The 20,701-nt window shown below is 43.2% G+C and overlaps 1 protein-coding gene across 5 annotated transcripts in view; it reads right to left on the minus strand.

The window, feature by feature from the left end:
• PTPRQ (protein tyrosine phosphatase receptor type Q) overlaps window positions 1-20,701 on the minus strand; it is a 447,893-nt gene that overhangs the window by 213,639 nt on the left and 213,553 nt on the right. For all 5 annotated transcript variants that reach the window (XM_056574450.1, XM_056574451.1, XM_056574448.1 and 2 more), the window contains exons 28-30: window positions 18,729-18,894; window positions 6,569-6,730; window positions 6,312-6,491 (exon numbers count right to left, since the gene is read on the minus strand). In XM_056574450.1, the coding sequence (XP_056430425.1) occupies window positions 6,312-6,491; window positions 6,569-6,730; window positions 18,729-18,894 (508 nt within the window). The remainder of the gene's footprint in view (window positions 1-6,311; window positions 6,492-6,568; window positions 6,731-18,728; window positions 18,895-20,701) is intronic.

Raw genomic sequence — 20,701 nt, forward strand, 5'->3', positions numbered from 1 at the left:
ATCTTCTCCCCTATCCAAAGGATAGGGGATAAGATGTCAGATCGGTGGGGTCCCGCTGCTGGGGACCCCGGGGATCGCTGCTGCAGCACCCCGCTATCATTACTGCGCAGAGCGAGATCGCTCTGCACGTAATGACGGGCAATACAGGGGCCGGAGCATCGTTACGTCACGGCTCCGCCCCTCGTGACGTCACAACCCAACCCGACAATACAAGTCTATGGTAGGGAGCGTGACGGTCTTCACGCCCCCTGCCATAGACTTGCATTATGGGGACGGGCCGTGATGTCATGAGGGGCGGAGCCATGACATCACGCTGCTCCGACCCCTGTATCGCCCGTCATTACGCTCAGAGCGAACTCGCTCTGTGCAGTAATGATGGCGGGGTGCCGCAGCGGCGATCCCCGGGGTCCCCAGCAGCGGGACCGCGGCGATCTAACATCTTATCCCCTATCCTTTGGATAGGGGATAAGATGCCAGGGGCGGAGTACCCCTTTAAGGGGTAAATAATGCGAGAGAAGGGCCTTACAGGGGAAAGTTTTACCCACCACGGGTTACAATGGACCATGCGTTATTCCCTTCCACCTTTTAGAGGTCTTTGCATCACATCAATACTTGGTGGTGGCACATGGTGTTTTTTGCACACCTTTCCTTTAGTTTGATATCAAGAAAACTTTGGGGTCCATATATTTTATCTTAAGATTATTATTAAAAGTTATGTTTTAATACTTACTTGTGGTCTGATGTGGAGGAATTTCTGTAACTGGGGAGCAGCGCCTTAATTACGTTTAGCAATATCCATATTTGTGAAGTGTTGGTGTGGCACCATGGTCAATCTACTCTGATGCATCAGGCATTGGTGGGTGGAAATCCTGGCTGATCCATGCCTGATTCATCTTCACAAAGGTCAGTCTCTCCACATTTTTCGTGGACAGACGAGTTCTCCTTGGGGTTACTATGGCCCCGCCGCACTAAACACCCGCTCTGATGGCACACTACTGGCCAGGCAGGACAGCTTTTCCAGGGCAAACTCTGCTAGTTGTGGCCACAAATCAAGTGTGGCTGCTCAGAAGTCCAGCAGATGTTCAAGGTGTGTTGGCATGGTCATGTCAAGGTATGCCACCACCTGCTGGTTCAGGTCCTGCTCCAGGTCTACCTGCTGCTGATGAGTTGCTCCACTATGCGGGTCAAGAAAGCTACTCATCAAAGACTGTAGACTCAGGATGCTGCTGATGGAGCTGGTACTGCTCCTGCCACCCCACCCCTCCCCAGCAGCCATGGCAATGGAGGGTGAGCGCAGAGGTCCTCCCGAGTCACACCTGTGAGAAGATGGACGATGGAGTAGATAGGCATTGGCAAACTGACTAGCGAGGGTGGAGAGCCAGAAGTCATCCTGCTGCCGAATGATAACAATTCGGCAGTCACTATGCAAAAAAGTGAGCATGCATCGTGCCATTTGTGCAAGTGACTTGGAGGGACTCCCTGCCTCTATCTCCACTGCATACAGCCACGGTGTGTCTGGGTCATCTGTCTCGCCTTCCTCATTACCCTCTAGCTGCTCCTGCTCCTCCTCTCCTGTCAGATGACTAGATAAAATGCCCATCTCGCAAATCCTTAACTGTGCTCTTCGGTGCCCCTCCCCCTCCTCCTCCAGTTCAGCCCCCACAGGGCTCATGTGGCCATGAGATATAGGCACCATGTCTCCAGTGCCCCAACCAGCCATTGTTTCCAACATGTGTTATAGTAGATAAAGCAGTGGAATGATGTTGTTCATCTTGTGGTCCTGGCGACTGACTAATAATGTGGCTTCCTCAAAGGGCCTGAGGAAATGGCAGGTGTCATGTATGAGCTGCCACTGGTTGACATTGAAGTTACACAAGGGAGTACACTATCCGCTTGGATCATCAAGAAATCGGTCATGGCTTTTCTCTGTTCATATAGTTGGACGTTGCAAATCAGACTATGTTGGGGGCTGCCGTTCTGATGCTGCAGCTCAAGGAGGGTGTGCTTTGCAGTGTACGAGTGGCTGAAGTGCATGCAAAGTTTCCTTTCCATTGTTAGGATGTCTTTCAGATGGTGGAACACTTCAGGAACCGTTTGACAACCAGATTAAACATATGTGCCATGCAGGGCGCATGGCTCAGATTTCCTTGTCACAGCTTAGACAAGATGTTCTTCCTGTTGTCGGTCACCATTTTTCAGTTCCCATTTTCAGTTTTTATGGAGTAAGCCGTTCGCCAAGGCAATTCATGTGAAGAACAGTGTGACACCACCGTGCCCTGGACACATGGAATGATAAAGGGGCCCTGAGACTTGTCCGTGTAGTGGAGGCAGAGGACACAGTGGAGGATGAGGAGGCGAAGCCGCACACTGTCACAGGACCAATAGCCTGAGAGCGTGGAGGTTGATGCGGCGTGACCTGTCCAAGTTGCTGTTGTGGCTGTGAAGGAACCACATTCACCCAGTGGGCTGTAAAGGACATGTATAGACCCTGACCGTAGTTACACCTCCACACATCAGCGCTGCTGTTCACTTTGGTACACACCGACAGGCTCAAGGACTAGCCCCCTTCTTTTCCACAAAATTGTTCAGAGCTGGTACTACCTTCTTTGCAAAGAAATGACGGCTTGGGACTCTCCACCTAGGCTCGGAAAAAGCCATCAGTTCTCTGAAAGGTGCAGAGTCCACCACTTGAAAAGGGAGGGACTGCAGCACTAGCAACTTGGACAGGAGCACATTCAGCTTCTGCGCCGCTGGATGAGTTGGCGCATACTGTTGTCTCTTGAACATTGCTTTGCCGATGGATTGCTGGCGGAAAGACTGACTAGAAAGTAGGAGGAGCAGGAGCATCTGGAGCGACAGAAGATTGGTATGACATACAGCTCCCTTCGGCTGAGGTGGGGGAGCCTTGGCTGGCTGAAACAGGGAGCGGCGTGCCACTGGGTGATGCAGCAGGCTGGACAACCACAACTGAGCCACGGTTCTCCTAGGCCGCTTTATGGTGACGCTGCATATGTTGACGCAGGGCCGTGGTGCCAACATTTCGACCCTGGCCACGCTTTACCTTATGCCAACACATCTTGCATGTGGTCATGTTAACCTCCTCCGGATGCTTGATGAAAAACTGCCACACCGCCGAGTAGCTGATTTTCCCACACACAGTCCGCACTGATTGACTGCTACTGCCACCTACTCCAGGAACCCGTGTTCCACTACTTCCCTGGAAGGTAGGCTGCTGCGAAGCAGGTTGTCTACCCCGGCCATGTTTGGCTCCAGATTTTCCACTTCTGCCACCATGCTGACTTCCATTAATGCTATCACCTAGCTGGCTCAGCTGCTGCCTCAAGGGCAACCTTCAACCCTCTTCTCCTGATGATGATGATGATGATGATGAAGCCTCTTCTGTACCCGGCTCCCAAGTGCAATCGGCTTCATCATCATCAAGTTGTGTCTACAGATCACTGATGTCCTCCTCAGGTTACTCAACAGTGTCTGCTTCATGAGCCTGAACGCTGGCAACACTACCTCCCACGCCACTCTCCTCATCACTACTTGCCTGCCTAGCGGAGGAAGCGGTGGATGTCTCCTCCACTTCTTGGCTGGGCAGTAGCTGCTGACTGTCCTCTAGATTGTCCTCACAAAATAGTGGAGCTGAACCCACAGCATAAGATACTTCTGTGGAGTTAGGGAACAGTATAAGACATAGGCAACAGGAGGACAGGGACTGCTCAAAGGCCATGCCTACTGAGGGTTGTGTCTGAGGAACCCACTGACTGTTGACTGGGGTGTCAGATGTCACTTGTGATGAAGTGGATGACTGAGTTAACCAATCGATGATGGCAGATGGGTTGCTGGTCGAGATACAAGGAGCTCAGGCCTCTCGCTGCAACTCCTGCTGCCACTTGCCCCTAATCTGCTGCGACCTCTGCCTGATGAATTTAGGCCTCTGCCACTCCTCTGTGCACATCTTGGCACTTTCTCTGCCTGACATACTTGTGCGTATATGAGGGGAGTAAAATACGCTCCACTACCCTTAAAATAGTATTTGTGTAGAACACAAGTAGATGTATACTTTTGGCTGGCCTTTCACAGTATCTAGGCCTTTAAGACTTTAACAGGAACAAAATAGTGCCCCATTTACATGTACGTATGTAGTATGCACTTATGAGGGGAGGATAATGCGCTCCAGTACACCTAAAAAAGTATTTGTGTACAACACTAGCAGCACACACCAGTGCTGCAGCACACAGTCGCTGTGTACTATACCCAAAATTGCACTCTCTCTCTCTCTCAATCTCACTCCCTTCCCTATCAGTGCTTCTAGGCAGGATTTGGGATTAAAGGGGGTTATCCAGGAAAAAACTTTTATATATATATATATATATATATATATATAGATATATATATATATATATCAACTGGCTCCAGAAACTTAAACAGATTTGTAAATTACTTCTATTAAAAAATCTTAATCCTTTCAGTACTTACGAGCTTCTGAAGTTAAGGTTGTTCTTTTCTGTCTAAGTGCTCTATGATGACACGTGTCTCGGGAACCGCCCAGTTTAGAAGAGGTTTGCTATGTGGATTTGCTTCTAAACTGGGCGGTTCCCGAGACACGTGTCATCAGAGAGCTGTTCTGTTCTGTGCAACATGCTGTGCAACACACTGGTCTCTGTCCCTCTTTGTAACAGAACGGTGATGTGACTGGGATGCGAATCGCTGCTGGAAAAAGGCTTTTCTGTGTGTAACACACAGCGCTGTCTGTCCCTCTCTATCTCTCTGCAATAAAAGGCGTAATTCACTGGCCGCAAGATGGCTGCCCATTATATAGGGCTGGGACATCACAGGGATAGCTGGCTGCTGATAGGCTGCATGCTTCATGTGATTCAGGGTCATCCCACCTACCCTTGTTGCCGCCTTCCCAGGATACCTTGTCCCTTGTCCTCACATGTGGATCCGACACTTTTTAGATGCTTTGGAGCCTGGACCGCACTAATTAAATTTTAATGAAGTGTATTGCGCAATCGAATCGCGGCATATTTGCATTCGTTGTGAATCAAATTTTTCCTGAAAGTCGTAATGAATTTGGATTCGTCAGATTCGATTCGCTCATTCCTAGAAGCTATACTCACTTTCCTGCTGCTGCAGCACCAACACTTCCAGACCTGTGCTGGTCACTATTTCCTCCTTGTTCACGTGACAGGATCTACCTCCATCATCCAATCATTGACTGAGGTGGGACACCATTGTCAGGATCCGGGCTGATAGCGGAGGCTGGTGGTGGATCCGCTGTGCTGGTGGTGGATCCGCTGTGCCAGAGAGGTGATGACGTGGGCCATACCAGGGGAACGGAGTCTAAGGAGTTACTGGTTTTCACCAGAGCCCGCCGCAAAGCGGGATGGACTTGCTGCGGCAAGTAACCCCCAGGTCGTTCCACACAGTAGCGGCTCAACCTCTCTGGCTGCTGAGATAAGGCAAGGTACAAGAGGATCAGGCAAAGGCGTAGTCAGACGTAGCAAATGGTCAGGACAGCGGTTCACAGGCGGTAGTCAGTAGCAACTGGTAGGGCAACAGGCAGGGAACACATGAACAAAGAACGCTTTCTCTCAGGCACAAGGCAACAAAGATCCGGCAGGAGGCTGTGGGAGGAGACGGTACTTATAGGCAGTGCACAGGTGAGGCCTAATTAAGTCAAAGCAGCACTCCCTCTCACAAAGCTTAATCCTTAATGAACCACATTGGACCAGGCACCAATCACCTGTGCACTGGTCCTTTAGATCTAAGAGTCCCAGTGCACGCGTGCCCTAGAGAGTGGGGATGCACACGCTGTGACGCCGGAGCGCTGCCTGGGGACACACGCTGTGAGCGCTCCGAGGCCAGCAGGGGGCCCGGAGCGCTCAGCGTAATAACCATTGTGGCCCCGTATTAGGTAAGTGAGGCAGGTTCTATGAGGTTGGCTCGTCCCAGGAACCAGAAAGAAGCAGTGACCACAGAAGGATCATCAAAAAGCATTGATGCAGTCATGGGGAAATGATCAATAGGGAAATCGTTTTTTTTTTTTTTTTTTGTTTCGTTTTTTTCTTCCTCCAGGAAATCCTTTTATAGTTACAGGACTAGTTTCCAGGTTCATTGTTCACAAATTTAAAATTTAGGCTATCTACATCTGTTGTTCCAATATCTGTTGTAACTGTTATGTTGTCTACTATAAATAATATATTAGTCAGTTGCTGTTGTCTGTTGAGTGGCGCAGAGTGGTTTATCATGTCTATTGCTTTACAGTTCTATTTCCACCATTAAAACAAATAGGGTCCCACCTGTTAGAAGCATGCTTGTGTTGCTTGTGATCACATGAAAAGCTTCTTTTGTGTGTAATTCCATTGCATAGACTGTATAGTGGGTTATCATCCCATTGGGTTCTAATGGAGGGTCCCAGAAGACCATGACTGATGTTGAACTGATGTTCTGATAACTTATGTTATTCACTGAGCTGGGAACTAAAGATAAAGACATGGAAATGTTAATTCATGCTTAGTTGTTAAGTTTTTACTAGCCTTCAGTGACCAAACAGTACCTTGCTCACTAGTCCTTATGACAATATCAGTTGGTGGTCCTTCTCCAATTGTAGTAAAAGCGGACACACTGATTGTATAGTCAGTAAAAGGTAAAAGCTTCTCCACAGTGTAAGACAGCTGTTCAGCCTCAATATCAATCCCATCTTGCACAGTCTCAACAACTGCAAAAAATGGAGAAAACAGAATTAATCACTGTAGGGTCAAGAAACAACATTTAACACTCCATTACATGTAGGACAGAACATTAACAGTCAGTTATATAGTCAAACTTCACACAGTGCTGTTCACATTGCTTCTAACATTTTTGAATTTTTTTTCCAGTTTGCTATATTAAAGGGAAACTCCATTTAAACAACTAACTGTTGAATGTTCTTTATATATCCGGCACTGCTCTATTATTATACAGTATGTTTATTTACCATTCAATCAAAAGGCATCAGAATTTAGAGAGCAGTGCATTGTGGAAGATTAGATGGCAGTTGCACTGTTAGTGCACTGTTGTGAGAGATTAGATGACAGTTACACTGTTATGGGGAGATTTACCAAAACCTGTGTAGGGAAAGCGTGACACAGTTGCCAATAGCAACTATTCAGCTTGCTTTCTTCATTTTTTAAAAGGCCTCTGAAAAATGAAAGAAGCAATCTGATTGGTTGCTATAGGCAACTGTGCCACTGTTCCCCTATACAGGTTTTGATAAAACTACCCCTTAGTGTAAAGCTGTTAACCACTTTAGCATGAAGGGCGTACCTGTATGCCCTTGTCCCGCTCCCTTTCTATAACTGTTATAGAAAAAGAGCAGGACAAGGGCATGGTGATCCCAGGAGCTATCATCCGCCAGGACCCGTGGCTAATGCCGGACATCACTAATTGCGGTGATGCCAGGCAATAACCCCTTAGATGCTACTATCAAAGTTGATCATGGCGTCTAAAATAAAATAAAAAAAATAAAAAAACAGTCCCGGCAGCTCAATGGAGCTGATCGAGACCACCACAGTAAAACCGCGGTGTGAAGATCAGTTGAGAGGATGGTGGGAGGGGCCCGTACTTACATCCTCGCTGTCCGAACGTTGCTCTAAAGCTCCAGTCAGCCATGGCAGGCTGGAGCAGCAGAGCACCAATAACACTGATCAATACTATGCTATGCTATGGCATAGCATAAAACAGTGTATGCAATATGAAGATTGCATGTAATAGTCCTCTATGAGGACTATAAAATAGTGAAAAAATAGTGGGGGGAAAAAAGGTAATAAATGTGATTTAACCCCTTCCCTAAAAGTTTGAATCACCCTCATTTTCCCATAAAAAAAATATGTAAACAAAACTAAACAAACATATGTGATGTCGCCGCGTGCGTAAATGTCCGTACTATAAAAATGTAATGTTACTTTAACCGCACGTCAATGGTGTATACTTAAAAAACACCAAAGTTCAAAATTTTGTATGTTTGTCACTTTGTACACCCTAAAATATTTATAATAAGCAATCAAGAAGTCCCATCAAAACAAAAATGGTACTTATAAAAACATTTTTAAAAGAAGTAAAACAAAATAAAACCTATATAATTTGGGTATCCTTTTAATTGTATAGACCTACAGAATAAAAATAAAGTGCCGCAAAAGTTACAAAATGCCATTTTTTTTTTTTGCCCCAGAAATTTTTTTTCTTGGTTTTGCCATATATTTTGTGATAAAGTTATTAAAGGGAATATGTCAACTTTTTATTTTTTTAATAAATAAAATTATTCTATCAAAATAAAATCATTTCATTTATGTATTTAGTTTTACGACAATGTGTGTCACTTCACAACACCTACACAGATGCTTTATAGCAAGCACAGGGCATAAGAAAGTTAAAGTGGTACTCCGGTGGAAAACTATTTTTTTTTTTATCAACTGGTGCCAGAAAGTTAAACAAATTTGTAAATTACTTCTATTAACCCCTTAAGGACGCAGGACGTAAATGTACGTCCTGGTGCGGTGGTACTTAACGCACCAGGACGTATATTTATGTCCTGTGCATAACCAATCATTTAGAACGCCGCACGGAGGTCCATTCACCTTCCTCCTTCCGGCTCCCGGTGTCTCCTGCTCTGGTCCAGAGCAGAAGATCGCCAATAACACTGATCTGCTCTATGTCCTATACATAGAACAGATCAGTATTAGCAATCATGGTATTGCTATGAATAGTCCCCTATGGGGACTATTCAAGTGTAAAAATAAATGTAAAAGTAAAAAAAAGTGAAAAATCCCCTCCCCCAATAAAAAAGTAAAAGTTCGTTTTTTTCTATTTTACACCCAAAAAGCGTAAGAAATAAATTTTATAGACATATTTGGTATTGCCGCGCGCGTAAATGTCCGAACTATTAAAATAAAATGTTAATGATCCCGTACGGTAAACGGCGTGAATGTAAAAAAAAAAAATGTCCAAAATTGCTACTTTTTTAATACATTTTATTTAAAACAATTATAAAAAATGTATTAATAATTTTTTATATGCAAATGTGGTATCAAAAAAAAGTACAGATTGTGGTGCAAAAAATGAGCCCTCATACCGCCGCTTATACGGAAAAATAAAAAAGTTATAGGTCATCAAAATAAAGGGATTATAAACGTACTAATTTGGTTAAAAAGTTTGTGATTTTTTTTAAGCACAACAATAATATAAAAGTATGTAATAATGGATATCACTTTAATCATATTGACCCTCAGAATAAAGAACATACGTCATTTTTACTGTAAATTGTACGGCGTGAAAACGAAACCTTCCAAAATTAGCAAAATTGCGTTTTTCTTTTTAATTTCCCCACAAAAATAGTGTTTTTTGGTTGCGCCATACATTTTATGATATAATGAGTGATGTCATTACAAAGGACAACTGGTCGTGCAAAAAATAAGCCCTCAAACTAGTCTGGCGATGAAAATATAAAAGAGTTATGATTTTTAGAAGGCGAGGAGGAGAAAACGAAAACTTAAAAATTAAATTGTTAAGTCCTTAAGGCCAAAATGGGCTGAGTCCTTAAGGGGTTAAAAAATCTTAATCCTTCCGGTACTTATTAACTGCTGAATACTACAGAGGAAATTCTTTTCTTTTTGGAACACAGTGCTCTCTGCTGACATCACAAGCACAGTGCTCTCTGCTGACATCTCTGTCCATTTTAGGAACTATCCAGAGCAGCATATGTTTGCTATGGGGATTATCTCCTTCTCTGGACAGTTCTTAAAATGGACAGAGATGTCGGCAGAGAGCACTGTGCTCGTGATGTCAGCAGAGAGCTCTGTGTTCCAAAAAGAAAATAATTCCCTCTGTAATATTCAGCAGCTAATAAGTACTGGAAGGATTAATTTTTTTAAGAAGTAATTTACAAATCTGTTTAACTTTCTGGCACCAGTTGATTGAAAAAAATAAATAAAAGTTTTCCACCAGAGTACCCCTTTAAGACTGAGAGTGTCTCATAGAAAAGCACGGGCTGCTTAATGCACATGTGCATAGCACAGGCTAGGTGAAATGAAACCATTTTCTTGCAGTCCCTGAGGAGCAGTGACCTATCAACAGACATCTAGTCTGTTCTTTACCACTCTTCAGACACCAACAAAATGGTTACAGTGGAATTGAAAAAAAACGACAAAAACCCCTTCCCCCTCTCCTTTTGCACACAGACAGAGGGGGAAGGTAGACGGGAGAGGTCTAATTTGCAGCAGCCAGACAAGTTGCTTGCTTTCACCAGATTCCTCATGTTAGCTCCCTCTGCTGGTCTTCAGTGGGAGATATGACAAGTTACTATTTAATTTTTCATATTTTGTGACAAAATTATTTCACCTCTAAGAAAAATAATAATCACATTTGGTGACACATTCCCTTTAAAGTCATTACAAATAGTGTTGAGCGGCATAGGCGATATTCGAATTTGCAATATTTCGCGAATACATGGACGAATATTCATCATATATTCGCTACATTCGCATATTTGTAATATTTGCGTTTTATTTTCGCATATGCGTAAATTAGCATAAGCAAAAATTTGCATATGCGAATTTTCACATATGGAAAATACGTACACCAGTCTCACATAGTAGTATTAGAGCCTTCTTTACACCACACAAGCTGGAAGCAGAGAGGGAGAATCACTGTGATATGTAGTGTGAAAAAAAAACTAATATTCGTAATTGCGAATATATAGAGCTATATTCGCGTATATTTGCGAATTCGCGAATATGCAAAATTTGCGAATAAAATTTGCATTGCGAATATTCGCGAGCAACACTAATTACAAAGTAAAATTGGTGTAAAAAAAAAACAAGCCATTACACGGGTATATAGGTGGAAAATTTAAAGCGTAACGATTTTTAGAAGGTAAAGTGGGAAAAACGGAAGTGCAAAAATGAAAAAACCTGATGTCCTGAAGGGGTTAAAGGACTTTTTTTTTTTTCTAACAACAGCAGGTTTGCTGTAACAGAGAAATATAAAATATGTATCACCTCCCCTCCATGGATCTTTTATAGCTAGATAGATAGATATTGTAAATTGACAGATAGAAAGAAAGAAAGAAAGAAAGAAAGAAAGGGATGCATAGATAAATATGAGAGAGATAGATAGATAGATAGATAGATAGATAGATAGATAGATAGATATGAGATAGATATATCACAGGTTAGATAGATCACAGGTTAAGTCCATTTCAATGTGTATGAATATAGTGACTGTGCAGTATATTACCATTGTGCATCAGTCTTTGTGTTGTGAATTACTGACCCTATATACACATAAATACTTTTATTGATATAACGCAATTAATAAAGACACAATAACATGCAGCGTTTCAAAGCAGGCTTTCCATTGCTGCCCTTTAATCAGGCACCAGATGTGTAATGCTAGCGTTGTATGTGGATTGTGGGTTGCTGTAGAGCATGCTGCACAAAGAATTTGAGAATTAAAAAAAATAAAAACCTCAATGGAAATAAGTGCCATAATAAAAGACCGCATGCACTTATTTGTTTTCATGTAGTTTAATGGCGTCAGCCTTCTACTATGGGGGTGTATTTATGGCACTTTTTGTGTTCATAAATTTTGGTATGGGAGGAAAATATAATTCACTGACTGATAAAACTTAACTTGATGGGTAAATAGTTTTTATACATCCAGGAATATGGGTCCGGCTCCAGCAATACTGTACACTGGCTGCTTTATGACAAGTCAAGATGAGAATTGTGTGGAAATTATTTTATAGCCTTCTGTAAGACACATAGGCTGCTTTTCAGAAGACCGGAGTATATTTGCTCCTTTACAACTGGCCAATACACATTAAAGATAACCTATTTTCCAACACATAGGGGGAGAGTCTCAAAGAATTTGTTGCGCGAAAAGTATGGACCACATTTTCAAAGAGCTTTGTTTACACTGTTCACATCAGTTTTGTAAAAGTGATGTGTAGAAATCACAGAAATGCTTGTAGTTTTATTGTTTTTGTATTTTTTTTCTTTGTATTTTTTTTTAATTTTTTGGGGAAAAGGTGTTATTTAACCACTTAGGGACCCAGGGAGTACAGGTACACCTTCGCTCCCTGGTACTTAAGGACCCATGCAAATGCCCAGGGGGGTCCAGAGAACCCCCATGTCGGCAATTGCCACAAATCGCCGGTGAATTCACACCAGCGATTTGTGGCAATTCCGGGTCATACAGGTCTCTGGTGACCTGGTGACCCGGAAAATAAGAGGGATCGGGGTTGTCCAAGACACCCACGATCCCCCTGAAGGGATAGGAGTGAGGTGGCAGGGGTACCAAAACTCCTATCCCTGCTCTTGGTCATTCAGAAGCGACAACCAATAGCAGATCGGGGGAGGGGGTTTAACGTTCGGTTCCCCCACTCTGCCAACCCACTGTAGTCCAGACAGAGTGGGGGAAGCGACGGTGAATGACGCCAAAAGGTCCACTTACCATCGGCGGCAGCCGAGGCGACGATCGGTAGGGGTGATCGGCGGGCGGCGATGATGTGCAGCTGGCTCCCTGGTGTGGCGTCCTGCAGACTACGGAAGCCGATGAGTTGCCTAGCAACATCAGGAGGGCTACAGTTTGGAGACCACTATACAGTGGTCTCTAAACTGTGACCTTCCAGATGTTGAAAAATTACAACTCCTAGCATGCCCACACAGCAGTTTGCTGTGTGGGCATGCTGAGATTTGTAGTTTTGCAACAGCTGGAGGGCTACAGTTTGGAGATCACTGTGCGGTGGTTTCCAAACTGTGGCCCTCTAAATCTTGCGATACTACAACTCCCAGCATGCATGAACAGCAAACAGCTTTCTCTCCATGCTGGAAGTTGTAGTTGCGTACCTCCAGCTGTTGCATAACTATATCTCCCAGCATGCCCTTCGGCGATTAGTACATTCTGAGTTGTAGTTTTGCAACAGCTGGAGGCACACTGGTTGGAAAATTCTGAGTTAGATAACAGAACTTAACTGAAGGTTTCCCAACCAGTGTGCCTCCAGCTGTTGCAAAAGTACAACTCCCAGCATGCATGGTCTGTCAGTGCATGTTGGGAGTTGTAGTTTTGCAACAGCTGGAGGTTTGCCCCCCCCACCCCCCCCATGTGAATGTACAGGGTAGATTCACATGGGCTTTTTTACAGTGAGTTTCCTGCTTCAAGTTTGAGCTGCGGTTAATTCTCTGCCGCAGAACAAACTCCTAGCGGGAAACCCACCGTAAACCCCCGTGTGAATGTACCCTAAAAACATTTCACTACACTAACACATAATAAAGAGTGAAACACAACATATAAACACCCTTACACTGCCCCCCTCCCCCAATAAAAATTAAAACGCATCGTACGGCAGTGTTTCCAAAATGGAGCCTCCAGCTGTTCCAAGGCGACAACTCCCAGAATTTCTGGACAGCCACTGACTTTCCAGGCATGCTGGGAGTTTAGCAACAGCTGGAGGCACCCTGTTTGGGAATCACTGGCATAAAATACCCCTATGTCCACCCCTGTGCAAATCCCAAATTTAGTCCTCAAATGCACATGGTGCTCTCTCACTTTGGAGCCACATATGGGGTTTTTCCGTACTCCATAGAGAAGAGTAATTCCGTAGAAATTGTGTTACAAATTTTGGGGGGCTTTTTCTCCTTTTACCCATTATGAAAAGGAAAAGTTGGGGTCTACACCAGCCTGCTAGCGTAAAAAAAAATAAAACATGTGCACTAACATGCTGGTGTTGCCCCATACTTTTTATTTTCACAAGAGATAAATGGAAAAAAGACCCCCAAAATTTGTATAACAATTTCTCCTGAGTATGGAAATACCCCATATGTGGGCATAAAATGCTCTGTGGACGCAAAACAAGGCTCAGGAGTGAGAGCGCATATGTACATTTGAGGACTAAATTGGTGGTTTGCACAGGGGTGGCTGATTTTACAGCGGTTCTGACATAAACGCAAAAAAATGTATACTCACATGTGACCCCATTTTGGAAACTACACCCCTCACGGAACATGACAAGGGGTATAGTGAGCCTTAACACTCCATAGGTGTTTGCCGAATTTTCATAAAAATTGGATGGGAAAACGAAAAAAAAAAAATTTTTAACTAAAATGCTGGTGTTATCCTAAATTTTTTATTTTCACAAGGGAAAATAGGAAAAAAAGGCCCCCCAAAATTTGTAACCCAATTTCTTCTGAGTAAGAACATACCCCATATGTGGATGTTAAGTGCTCCGTGGGCGCACTACAATGCTCAGAAAAGTGGGAGCGCAATTGGGCTTTTGGTGAGAAAATTTGTCCGGAAGTAAAGGCCATGTGTGTTTAAAAAGCCCTCATAATGCCAGAACAGTGTACCCCCCCCCCCCCACACACACACACACACACATTTGACCCCATTTTGGAAACAGAATGTTATAAGGGGTACAGTGAGCAATTTTTCATTTGCTCAGCCCACTGTTCCAAAGATCTGTCAAACGCCAGTGGGGTGTAAATGCTCACTGCACCCCTTATTAAATAATGTGAGGGGTGTAGTTTCCAAAATGGGGTCACATGGTGGGGGGTCAACTGTTTTGGCACCATGGGGGGCTTTGTAAATGTGCAAGGCCCCTATCTTCTATTCCAACCAAATTCTCTCTCCAAAAGATTTCCTTCTGAGCATTGTAGTGCGCCAGCAGAACACTTGATGTCTACACATGGGGTATTTCCATACTCAGAAGAAATGGGGTTACAAATTTTGGGGGGCATTTTCTCCTATTACCCCTTGTAAAAATGTAAAATTTGTGGAAAAAAATGAATTTTTGTGAAATAATATATATTTTTTTAATTTACACATCCAAATTTAACAAAAAGTCGTCAAACATCTGTTGGGTGTTAAGGCTCACTATACCCCTTGTTACGTTCCTTGAGGGGTGTAGTTTCCAAAATAGTATGCCATGTGTTTTTTTTTTTTTTTTTTTTGCTGTTCTGGCACCATAGGGGCTTTCTAAAAGCGACATGCCCCCCAAAAACCATTTCAGCAAAATTTGCTTTACAAAAGCCAAAAGTGACTCCTTCTCTTCTGAGCATTGAAGTACGCCCGCAGTGCACTTGATGACCATACATGGGGTATTTCCATACTCAGAAGAGATGGGGTTACAAATTTTGGGGTACATTTTCTCTTATTACCCCTTGTAAAAATGTAAAATTTGGGGAAAAACCAGCATTTATAGTTTCCAATATAGTATGCCATGTGTTTTTTTGTTTTTTTTTGGCTGTTATGGCACCATAGGGGCTTCCTAATTGTGACATTTCCCATTTCAGAAAAACTCACTTTCCAAAATCCCATTGTCGCTCCTTCCCTTCTGAGCCCTCTAGTGCACCCACAGAGCACTTGACAACCACATATGAGGTATTTCCTTACTCAAGAGAAATTGGGTTACAAAATTTACGGTGATTTCTCTCCTTTTACCCCTTGTAAAAATTAAAAAAACTGGTTCTACGAGAACATGCGAGTGTAAAAAATGAAGATTTTGAATTTTCTCCTTCTCTTTCTAAATGTCATTTTGAATACTTTGAGGGGTGCAGTTTTTATAATAGGGTCATTTATGGGGTATTTCTAATATGAAGGCCCCTCAAATCCACTTCAAAACTGAACTGGTCCGTGAAAAATTCTGATTTTGAAAATTTTGTGAAAAATTGGAAAGTTGCTGCTGAATTTTGAAGCCCTCTGATGTCTTCCAAAAGTAAAAACATGTCAACTTTGTGATGAAAACATAAAGTAGACATATTGTATATGTGAATCAATATATAATATGTTTGGGATGTCCATTTTCCTTATAAGCAGAGAGTTTCAAAGTAAAAAAAAAAGCTAAATTTTTAAATTTTTCATAAAATTTTGAAATTTTTCACCAAGAAATTATGCAAGTACCGACAAAATTTTACCACTAACATAAAGTAGAATATATCATGAAAAAACATTCTCGGAATCAGAATGAAAGGTAAAAGCATCCCAGAGTTATTAAGGCTTAAAGTGACAGTGGTCAGATGTGCAAAAAATCCAGGTCCTTAAGGGGTTAAGTAATTATTGAAGAAAGAAATAATTACCGTATATACTCGAGTATAAGCCGACCCGAGTATAAGCCGAGACCCCTAATTTCAACCCAAAATCCCAGGAAAAGTTATTGACTCGAGTATAAGCCTAGGGTGGGAAATACATCATCCCCCCTGTCATCATCCAGACCCCCGTCATTAACATCCTCATCATCATCACCGCCTGTCATCATCCAGACCCTCATCATCATCACCTGTCATCATCCCCTTGTCATCATCCCACACATCCCCCTTCATCATCCCCTTGTCATCATCCCCACCCCCCTTCATCATCCCAAACCCCCCCTTCATCATCACCTTGTCATCATCCCCACCCCCTTCATCATCCCACCCCCCCCCTTCATCATCCCACACCCCCCCTTCATCATCCTCTTGTCATCATCCCACACCCCCCCTTCATCATCCTCTTGTCATCATCCGCCCTCAGTGGTCTTCAACCTGCGGACCTCCAGAGGTTTCAAAACTACAACTCCCAGCAAGCCCGGGCAGCCATCGGCTGTCCGGGCTTGCTGGGAGTTGTAGTTTTGAAACCTCCGGAGGTCCGCAGGTTGAAGACCACTGCGGCCTTCGACATCATCCAGCCCCCTCTCACCCCCCTTTAGTTCTGTACAGTACTCACCTCCGCTCGGTGCTGGTCCGGTGCTGCAGGGCTGTCCGGTGAGGAGGTCGTCCGGTGGGATAGTGGTTCCGGGCTGCTATCTTCACCGGGGGCGCCTCTTCTCCGCGCTTCCGGCCCGGAATAGAGGCGTTGCCTTGACAATGACGCAGAAGTACGTTGGCAATGAACGTACCTCTGCGTCGTTGTCAAGGCAACGTGACTATTCTGGGGCCGGGCCCGAAGCGCTTAGAAGAGGCCTCCCCGGTGAAGATAGCAGCCCGGAACCACTATCCCACCGGACCACCTCCTCTCCGGACAGTCCTGCAGCACCGGACCAGCGCCGAGCGGAGGTGAGTACTGTACAGAACTAAAGGGGGCTGAGAGGGGGCTGGATGATGTCGAAGGCCGCAGTGGTCTTCAACCTGCGGACCTCCAGAGGTTTCAAAACTACAACTCCCAGCAAGCCCGGACAGCCGATGGCTGCCCGGGCTTGCTGGGAGTTGTAGTTTTGAAACCTCTGGAGGTCCGCAGGTTGAAGACCACTGCGGGTGGAGAGTTCACTCGAGTATAAGCCGAGGGGGGTGTTTTCAGCACGAAAAATCGTGCTGAAAAACTCGGCTTATACTCGAGTATATATGGTATTATTGAAAAATATTATTTTAAAAAAAATTATATTTTTTCGTGGTCACTGCACCTGCACTCAAATTTATGCTCAGAAATGTTTTATTTATACAGTTATCGCTTGTCTGGGCACTAGTAACCATGGAATATTTCATGAGATGTCTCTGCAAGAATTTTCTGGGATGTAAAATTTGGCACAAAAATCGTCAATTTTGGTGGGGAAAATGCTGATTTTGGCACCGAACTCGACAATTCTGGCGCAAAAAAATCCAATATTGTGACAACAAAAAAACTTGGCAGCACAAAGCAGCACAAGAGACTTTTGAAAATGTGAGGAGAAAAAAAAAGGTGTGAATTTTGGAGACTCTCCCCCATAGTTTTTGTGTTTTTATTTTCACATGATCACTTTCATGCCTTTTTAAAACTGATTTTTATTTAAATCATTTTTCTACATGTTTTTTTTTTTTGCCATTTTTAAGTTCTAAAAGAAACCTATAGTAAGGCCTGCAAAAAATGCATTTCCCCCCAAAAATGCTATTGGAGGCTTCATAGACAATGTAAAAGAAAAAAAAAATAGCAGTTTTTGGGATAGATGAATAGATTCAGAAGAAATTGTTGGAAAGTTAGGACTTCCCCCTGCTGGATGTATAGTTTTAGTTTATAAAAAACTGCATAAAGAACTGCCGTACCCCCGCCCATCCCCCTTCCCCTTACGAGACAGACCATATTACAGAGAAACAGAAGGCCTAATCCATTAAAAGTGAAGTAAACATGTCAAGAAATTGGAGAAATCCATAGTGTACTTTCTACTGGTACATATGTAAAATGCCCATTTTGTTAACTCAGTAGTGTAACCATATTATTTAAACAATATATCTGTCAATTTAACAACTCATAAAAAGTATCTCTCTCAAGAAAGCAGAAGGCTTTACTGACCCCAATGGATGTGTCTGCACAATAATGGTGTCTTCATGTCAAAAAGGTCACCTACACCTGTTTGCCACCACACACACTGACTCGCTAAGAGTTTGACCTATATGACTCCACTAGTGACACTTTAAGGGCCATTAGTCAAATGTTCCTCTGCTGCAGAGTTCTCTATGTTACAGTAGGTGATACGCTAATCCCTAATAGTCACACCTGCTTTGGCAACTGTAATAACTGATTGTCTATGCAGCCTGCCTGGGGGCTACAGGGGGCTACTCTTCCCAATAACCGAGGTCAACAGTGTGACAAGACAGTAGCTTCTTCTTGGGTGGCTTTGCCATATGCCACAAACATTTTTAAGCAACAGTAACAACAAAAACAAAGCAATAAAGTATATTAGTCAAACATCTTTTCGCATAGTTAAAGTTACATGTTAAATTCTTAGCCCATATTACCTGTGCTGCTGTAGAATGCCACAGTAGACATTGACTGAACAGACGAGTAGATATCCGCTGATCCTTCATACACTCCAGACATTGTTTCTTTAAACTGTCCCAAAAACAGAGACTTTGTATTTTCATTCGCTATAGTTGAGGTCTGATACTCCGAATTATCAGGATACTGGAAATAAATATAGAACAACAAATAGTTCAGTTAAGGGATTCAGGTCTAGTTGCTTAACATAGACACTACAATACAGCCATATTCTGGCCTTACTGGCCATAACTTAATTAAAGGGGTTTAATGGCTTAGACTTTTTCATTTCACTCATCACTAAAACTGCAGTAAGCTTGTAATATACTGAAATTACTTCCAAACTAAAACCTTGGGAACTATGCCTTTTTTCATATTCATATACTCATGGCAGGGATCAAATTTCACCAGTATCTTTATTACCAAGTTCATATGCCAAGTTAAATGAGCAGAAGTTCTTAAAAGGGTTTTACAGCTTTATCATACCAGTGCACCTAAATTACACAATTTAGTATTAGTCTCACTCTGGTGATGCACTACCTAGCCCCAGCTATCTATCTATCTATGCAGAAAACAAACCAATTCATATGTTGGAATACCCCTTTAAGCTGTGCTTTCTTTCACTTTGTATTGAAAGTAGAATCTGCAGTGCACTTCTTGTCTCTTCAATAATAGCAGTCATTTATTCGTGTAGTCACCCATGGCAGTGCAATGTTCCATCTCTCTCTCTCTCTCTTAGATCCTCTCTCTCTCTGAAACCTTTTAGCTGAAACATTGCACCAACATGGATGAATAAATCAATATTATTAAAATGTTGGAAGTTCTGTAGGAGTGCTGCCAGTTCTGGATCATGGATCAAGGTCCTTGTTGCTGGTACCCCACAAATATTGGACTGTATTGCAAGGTGCTGAGAAGTATAAAGTAAATCAGGAAATCTTGAGGCGCATATAGCAAAGATAACCATAGACCCAGGGGTCAAGTCCTAGAAGAAATAGTACAGGAACTCACCCGAGATTTCCACTCAAGGACTGGTCTCGCAAGACTCCTGCTAATGGGAACGGTGTTCCTGCTGTGGAAAAAGTGCAGGAACTCAGTTTCCACACGTTCCTGCAGGACTTGAGCCCTGCATAAATATTGAACAACTGACAGTGGCCAGAAAAGTGTCAATTTGGCCTCTGTTCAGGCGGTTTCTGGCAGGATTGGCATTTTCTGCTGGATGGAATAATATGGTGGGGATTGTCTTGATGCATACCTACGCCGGACACCACTAAAAAGTGGTGTGAAAAAAAGCCTTAGCTTCCTGACTACTTCCAGTGGCAGGGTGGCCCTCTATCTCAAAATATGTTGGGATCTCAATGGGGAAACCTGCATAAATCAGACATTTATGGCATATCACGTCAATATACTATTATTTTTTAAGTGCACTACTGTGGTAGATGTAAACAATGACATTGGCTATCCCTCAACACTGATGTTAAAGTTGAAACATTAGCCAGTATATCTTTATATTAAGGACATACCTGAGCCCACACACCAATGCCAAGGTTTCTCAAGTAACACGGGAACTAACACTAACCTACCTGTGCATGATGAGCAAAACTGTGGCTGTGAGTTGGCCTAATGCTGCTGTAATTGCCCACTGGCCCCTGGTTTTGCTTATCACGCACAAGTAGGTTAGTGTTAGGTAATGTGTTACTTGAGAAACCTAGGCATTGGTGTGCGGGCTCAGGTATGTCCTTCATATGAGGATATACTGGCTAATGTCTCAATTTTAACATCAGTGTTGAGGGTTAGCCAATGTCATTGTAAACATCTACCACAGTAGTGCACCTATATTCCTGTATTGTTCTAATTGTTACTCATCTACACCGTCTATCTGGTGTAGGATCCTATTGTGGCACTTGTGGTCTGTTGCAGGCATCCCCCATTGTATGCATTTTTATGCTGGGGATTG

The sequence above is a fragment of the Hyla sarda genome, chromosome 4 (genome assembly GCF_029499605.1).
Source record: "Hyla sarda isolate aHylSar1 chromosome 4, aHylSar1.hap1, whole genome shotgun sequence".
NCBI lineage: Eukaryota > Metazoa > Chordata > Amphibia > Anura > Hylidae > Hyla > Hyla sarda.